Source organism: Patiria miniata, unplaced genomic scaffold, assembly GCF_015706575.1.
Source record: "Patiria miniata isolate m_02_andy unplaced genomic scaffold, ASM1570657v1 HiC_scaffold_20, whole genome shotgun sequence".
Lineage (NCBI taxonomy): Eukaryota > Metazoa > Echinodermata > Asteroidea > Valvatida > Asterinidae > Patiria > Patiria miniata.
Genome location: NW_024037059.1, coordinates 34,571,686 through 34,579,450, shown reverse-complemented (window position 1 = coordinate 34,579,450; position 7,765 = coordinate 34,571,686). Strand labels below are relative to the sequence as shown.

Below are 7,765 nucleotides of genomic sequence, written 5' to 3'. Positions count from 1 at the left end.
TTATTCCGGCCCGACCTTGCCTTTATGCAACACGTACCGGATCGAAAAGAAGACTACAAGTATAGCTAGTACACCACCAACAGCAATCGCAGCTATGATGCCCGGATGTAGCCCTGTCTTCTCTACATCTTCTACGTCATTACAAATAGGGAGGTCAGACGACCACTGACCATCCTGAAGACAAGTCAGACTAGAAGACCCTTTCAAAGAAAAGCCATCATCACAAGCCACATCCACAGTGGCATTCACGAGATACACAGTCCCTGACAGCAACCCGTTTTCCACATCACCCGGGTAGCCACAGTTGACAACACAAATAGGGAGTTCAGACGACCATTGACCATCCTGAAGACAAGTCAGGTTAGAAGACCCTTTCAAGGAAAAGCCATCATCACAAGCAACATCCACAGTGGCGTTCATGAGATACACTGATCCTGACAGCATCCCGTTCTCCACATCACCCGGGTAGCCACAGTTGACAACACAAATAGGGAGACCAGACGACCATTGACCATCCTGAAGACAAGTCAGGTTAGAAGACCCTTTCAAGGAAAAGCCATCATCACAAGCAACATCCACAGTGGCGTTCACGAGATACACCGACCCTGACAGCATCCCGTTCTCCACATCACCCGGGTAGCCACAGTTGACAACACAAATAGGGAGGTCAGACGACCACTGACCATCCTGAAGACAAGTTAGGTTAGAAGACCCTTTCAAGGAAAAGCCATCATCACAAGCAACATCCACAGTGGCGTTCACGAGATACACCGACCCTGACAGCATCCCGTTCTCCACATCACCCGGGTAGCCACAGTTGACAACACAAATAGGGAGTTCAGACGACCACTGACCATCCTGCAGACAAGTCAGGTTAGAAGACCCTTTCAAGGAAAAGCCATCATCACAAGCCACATCCACAGTGGCGTTCACGAGGTACACAGACCCTGACAGCATCCCGTTCTCCACATCACCCGGGTAGCCACAGTTGACAACACAAATGGGGAGGTCAGACGACCACTGACCATCCTCAAGACAAGTCAATTTTGAGGACCCTTTCACGGCGAGGCCATCATCACAAACCACATCCACAGTGGCGTTCACGAGATACAGAGACCCAGACAGCATTCCTTTCTCCACATCACCCGGGTAGCCACAACTAACAATCTTGACCAACCCTTTCTGGACTTCACTTATTGTGCTTTCCACCACCAGAGTCTCGTTAGCAAAAGACAGGCTGCCGGTGATCACCGCATCGAAGACACACTCAATGGAGTCGACACACAGGTCCTTGATATCCTGACTCACTTGGTTTAGATGAGGAACCTCGAAGGTCGGAGAAAACTCAGGAAGGTGGTATGTGCTGTAGTCAAATGGGGAAATATAGGTAAATAAAGAGTCTTCTTTAGCCACCAACCACTCCAAACCATACTCGTGAAGTTCTTTCAGTGAAGAACCTGGCTGCATAATGGTTCCGTTTGGGAACTGAAGGTCGTCATCTGGGTTTCCGTTTAGGTTTCCAAGAAGCCCTTGAACCTGACCCTCGAACTTAGCGCCTAGTTCAGCGATGAAAGACATCACCTCTGTATCAATGTACACGGTGACAGCGATGCCAGCACTGAATGCTATGTTGATTTTGGTCAAGACAGAGTTGAAGCGAATTTGAACCCCTCGGAGGCGATGGACTTTGACAGGAATCGAGTCAAGAGGCAACGGCTCACCATCTACAAGAATCAGTGTCTCGTTCATGTTAGACATCTGTACCTGGACTTGGGAGGAATCGTTGGTATGAAGAACGAATGCCGTGTACACAGAGGCTTTGGTGTTGCGGTACCTCTCCATACGGGCTTGGAAGGTCAAGTTATGTACTGCAGATGACGCCATCAGGAATTCCCCGGCTCCGTTAAATGTGAACTTTAAGCCATCCAGACTTGTCAGATGGGGATCCCCGGTGCCCCCAGCTGGTCGAGGTGGGTTGTAGTCAGAACAATCATCGGATGGTCTGTACTTGTAGTATTCCTTACAGTTGTTTGACAGTTTGCATAGGCAAAGCCAAGGAAGAACATCGAACCACTGATGCCAGATTATATTCCAGAACCCACCAGGACCAAACCTGTCGGCTGTTCCTCCTCCAGGAGGGCCTACTAGGATGTTACCGTCTTTTCCGTAACAACACTGTTGGCCTGCTCCATTCGGCAATGAATTAACAGACCGGTAACAGTTCTCAGCACCCGGATGAAAGAAGGAAATCGCAAAATTATCCTCTTGTATATTCAGGTCTTGGCCAGCTTGTGCTGTGTTGCAAGGACATGCAGGAAGTCCAGTAGGAACAGTGGTTTTGAAGAGATACTTGGAAATTGTGCAGGTGCGTTTCACAATTTTATAAACTTTATAGATTCTTCTGGCCCATACAATCACGACTGGTATAGCTCGCTTTTGCACGGCAGATGGAGTGAGATATAATGCTTGAAGTGACAAATCATCACCGGTGAGTGATTCCAGGTCGCTTGCATGTATCGTCAATCTTCCGTTGTTCGAGACATTGCTCTTCACAGTAACACCTTCCATCAAGACTGGATTCCCTTCGCTGTCGTAATCTGTTTCTTGCGTCATAACAGTCACATGTGAAACGCCTTCACCAATACTTTTAGGATCCCAAGATATGATAATTGGGTCATCTAAGGTTAAGTCAACGATGTCATTGCCATATTCAGATTTCATCTGTTGGATTTGAACTAGTGGTGCAAGGTCCTCTTCAGATGCAACGTAGACAATGCCAGAGTACGGAAATGATTCACCATCGTCAAGTGAAACATAGACAGATGTAAGTCCGTTCTTGTACAAGGTGGGGGTGATACAAATAACAGTATAAGAGTCGGTGCGTTCACCAGGAACCAGGACATCTCCGAGGCTAGTGGCAAATTTGCACTTGGCATCTTGAAAAGATGCCAAGTTTGTCTGCAAACAGGGAACAGTTACCGTAAAAAGCTCGCCACCAAGTTCTCGCAAATAGTAAGGAGTCAAACTCAGCACTTGTTTATTGGTGGGGAGAGACAGACCAGCGGCGTAGCCGTAGGATTCGCGTTCTTCATACCCGTAGACAATGACGGAGAGGGGTGATGAATAAGGATCTGTTTGTTCAACGTAGTAGACACCTTCGCCTTTTGGTAGTTGAACAGTAAGTGACATGTAACTAGTGTAAGGAACATCGCTTTCGTGTACATTTGTGCCGTTGATCAGGGAGCCGTTAAGATAAACGGTTTCCCGAGAATCATTTTTCACAATGATATTGATGAAATTGAAGTAACCACCGGAATCAGCTCCAGAACGAGGAGGGGTCGTGAATCCAAACACAAAACCAAAGTGTTCTTCTGCAGGAACCTGAATGATGGAGGGGTCGACTGTGATACCATTGATGGACGCCAAATGCTGCATCATCAGAGCGGGTTTGCTTGACGTAACGAGGCCGGAACCCGAAAGACGCCCTTCCCAAAATTCACCCGGTTCCAACGACTGGTGTTCAAGGCCGGGAATGGTAAGATTGGTTTCGCTGAAATAAGCAACAATTCGGTAGATGTTGTCATCGTCACTTCGGGCCGCGGTGTAGATGTGTCTCTGTCCCCAACTCTTAACTGGTACCAACTGCTCAGTCACCATGTCACAATATGAACCAGCGTGGTTTGTGCATTCATTGCCACTGAACACAGCAACTGGTTTGTCACTCTGAATGATACTTCCCGTTAAATCTTCCGACCTCCGACCTTGGATTTGAACGGCTTCTAAGTTATTGACAGTGAATCTCAACACATCACCTGGACTATAGCTCTGTCCTTCGAATGTAACAGCTCCTCGTAATATAACCTGAACCAAAGTGGAATCCTCTGTCCCAAGTACAGCAAACTGCGATCGTCGAGCGCCCAATGGTCTTGACGTCGTCACCACGTACTGCGTGCCGAGATTGTTTGTAGGTATACCGAGAAAACCGTCAGTGGTGCGATATTGATACATCAGACCGTAAGAAGAAACATCAGAGCTTGCTGAAATTTCCAGCACCTTTTGGCTCCTCTCAGTATTTTGCATCACAAGTTGAACCGGTATGTTGGTCCGTATAAATCCACCTGCATCGATTACAAAGGTTTCCTGGAATGGTTTCCCTGCTATTTCGTGTTTGCTGCTTATGGTGACAGTGGTTTGCTGCTTACTGAATGCCACCACCAAAATAAACAGCTCCCTGGATGCGAGGTTGCTGTCATCGTAATTATCTATAAAGCCAAGAACAAAGTGTTTACCTCTTGAGATGCCAACGCATCGAGGCTGATTGTTATCAGGTAACTCAAGATCCAGAGCCGACGTAGGCATTTCGGAGAATGCAAGCGTCAATAAGATGACCAGCCAGAAATTATGTCTCTTCAGTGGATGCTTCATTCTACAGACACAAACAGAGCAGTTATCTGACACAAAATATAATTAACAAGATTCTTAACTCTGTCACACTTATTAGGATGTGGAACGAAGTGGTTTTCAAACTCACATGCATTATGATTTTGAGTTTTGTTAAGTACATGTTCTGAAAAAAAATGGATTTAGCCTTTATAAGTTAAACCCCCAAACTGGTCAGCTGATCCATCTCAGATAGACAGCTTCATTTCTGGCAATGTTTGTTGGGACAGTCCAAAACAATACACTTAGTATGGGGCTTATTTTGTTGCATCCTGATTCTACGGCAGTTGATCGGCAACTGAGTTTTAAGTGACACCGCCCGTAAATCATGGCCTAACAGGACAAAGGGGTCTAATTTGGTTATGTTCACTGAAAACAGTTAAACTGTAACAGCAGTGAGATAAAGCCTCTGGATTTCGGATGCATGATTCAGGGTTCAGCCCTGGAGAGCTAAGAACTCGTGCTTTAGGCCTCAGGATCAAAGATTCAAGACTTTAACTTGTATACCTATAGAGCTGGTCAAGTGGTTAAGGTTCAGTTACTGAGAGAAAAGTGGGCTGATCCTTCGGGGCTAGCAAAACTGTAAGACTTTGTTTTTAATACTTGATTTTGTTTATGTCCTGGGGTGTCAAGCGGCACTGGATAACACAGGTATTCCCGTCGCATATTTAGTCACGCAAGGCATTCAAATAACATTGGCTTTGACTACATTACTTATTTACCGACCGAACAACCGATTCAATAATCAATAACTGGATACAAAATCGGGTTCGATTTCTCATAATTAAGCATCCCCTAATGTATAGGTTTACCCGGCATTTATTTTTTCTTTTACTTTTTCATTCAAACTTACTAACTCTAAAATTCAATTTCGTCCGAGAAAAATTTCACACGCCTTTACCACAAGAAATTGAGTCATTTACCATTCAATTTCACAGTTTGGTCACCCTGTTTAAACTCCAGGTCGACAATTTCGTCATTACGGATGATAGTTGTCGAATGGCATTCAGAGATAGAATTCGTCTTATATCTATTTATAGCTCATGTTAAGTAAATTAGTCTGGTGCGTGACTTGAGCATTTTCCTTTTGTCAAGTAGCACAATTTGGCAAATTCGCTCACAAAGTCATGTTTTATTGGACCAAATATTGAGTACTGAACTAATAGCACATTCACCCAGAAAGGTGTAAGATTACCTTTTTTAAATAAACAAACGAAAAAAAATCCCAAGTCTTAAATGAAAGAAGGAAACGAAAACCACGAATCGATAACCCTTAAACCCTAATGTAATGTGCCAAATATAATTATTGAGTGTAAAATACTTTAAGAAGATAAATTTATGAAGAAGCAAGAAAAGACAAAAGTGGAGAATTATTTTTTATATACATGTATTGGCTAAGCCTATGTTTTCCCAGCCATTAAAAAAAACGAAATGCATTCAAATTTACCAACTCTATCTAACATTCGATTTCGTCCAATAAAATTTCACACGCTTTTACCAAAACCACTTAATGTCAAACTTTTGTCACCCTCTTTAGTCACCGGGTCGAGAATATTCGTCATTATTGATCAAATTAAGCTGTTGCTGAATGGCAGCATACATGGATCGAATTCGTCTTCTGTTAATCTATATAAAACATGTGCTTAGTAAATAAGTCTGGTGTGCGCCTAAGCATTTTCCTTTGTCTCCCAGTACAAGTTGGCACATTCGTTCGGACTAATTGCAGCACTGAACAACAGCGTATCAAGCTTTTGGTGCCAGGGGGCAAACGAAGCCTGAATTGTCTTATAACCGTCTTTAAAATGCATTTTTTTTATGAAGTCATCATATATATGTTCCCTCCCCCCCCCATATGCCACTGGTACTTGGCTAAAAGTACAATTAGCAGAAAAAACTGTACAGATTGCCAAAATCAACAAAGAAAACAAGGTAAAATTACACAAACGAAAACAAAAAGTATTAAAATGAAAGAAGGACATGTCAATAAACACGATCAATAACCCTTAAATTCTCGTGCATAATGCACCTACAATATTGAATCTAAAAATATGGTAAGATTACAGATAAATTTAACAAATTTATAAAACAAGGGAAAAAAGGACTGAAACTGTTTTTATTAGCGTCTCACATTTTTATACCGAATGTGTCAATACTATAACTGCTCGATCCTGCTTCAGATGCATTAAATGCTTGATCCTATAGAACCAAAGAGTATGAACGCAAATTTGTTTTACAAATTAGGCAAGTTTGCTCATGAGAGTCTCGTCGGGGGGCACAGGCGTCGTTCATCCCCCCCCCCCACCCCCCCCCCCCCCACCTGGAAAAACTAACAAAAAAACAAAACACTTTAAGCTGGGGGAGGGCAAAAAAAATTTTTTTTTAAAGGTGTGAAGTCATATTGCTATTAATTAAATAAAATGGGCGTCCACGGGATTGTCTATCGGGGTAGGGTGGGCAAATGTCCCCCCCCCCCCCCCGCCCGAATCTTTTTTTCCAAACAACATCCGTTTCCCATCTTCTGATTGGTCTATTACATACATATTTAATGCCTTGTTCTCCCCAACACAAACCAGAGATAGGCTTTACGTCTTGTGAGAAATGTTCCTTCCTCACTTTAGTTATTTAAAAAGTAAAATGAGAAGAAAATAAAAAGAACCCTCACTGAGATTCAAACTCGAATCACCTGTCAGGTTAGGATTACTTCCAACCAGTCCACATATCAACTGGCAATTAGCAGTAATTAAAACACCATTATTGCTTGTAATATAACTTGTTTTATAAAGCCCTGGACATCATGAATATGCAGAACGCAGTAAGAGCGCCCTCGTTGATATCGTCCGATCTCGTTTGGGAAAAAAAATCTCCCACCCACCCACCCTGGCCGAAATGGTGAATAGATCCTAGGGAGCGGAATCCGCTCCCCCCCCCCCCCCCCCCCGGCTGAGAGATGGTCAAAATAACCCGGCCCTTTTAGGGTTAAATTCGTGAAACAGACGTTATTTAGGGGCACGAATAAAACAAAAAACAGTTACCTTTCGATTGTCTCCTCGTTTCCTTGGTAAAGCGCAGGCGGCCTGTCGACACAAAAAAAATCCCTGCCCAAGATCTGTGTTACTGTACTGAGTGTATTCCTATGTAGTTTTCAATCCTGCTCTACAAGCGTCGTGGCTAGTTATCTTTGATAGTCCATGGATTTTGATCTCGTGATTAATTATCGTGGGCAAATCTGCAAAATTTGCTCGAAGTTTTCTGGAAATTCCCGTAGATCAGATGGTCTGTTTAATCGGGGAGTGTCAAGCATTTGATGAGAATTGTTTTCACTCCA

General features: G+C 43.6%; 1 protein-coding gene across 1 annotated transcript; it reads right to left on the bottom strand.

Annotated features, from left to right (window-relative positions):
• Nucleotides 1-4,383, bottom strand: LOC119728062. Its single transcript, XM_038200138.1, has one exon. The coding sequence runs from the start codon at nt 4,357-4,359 to the stop codon at nt 1-3; it is 4,359 nt and encodes a 1,452-aa protein (XP_038056066.1). The 5' UTR covers nt 4,360-4,383.
• Nucleotides 4,384-7,765: the final 3,382 nt, after the last annotated feature.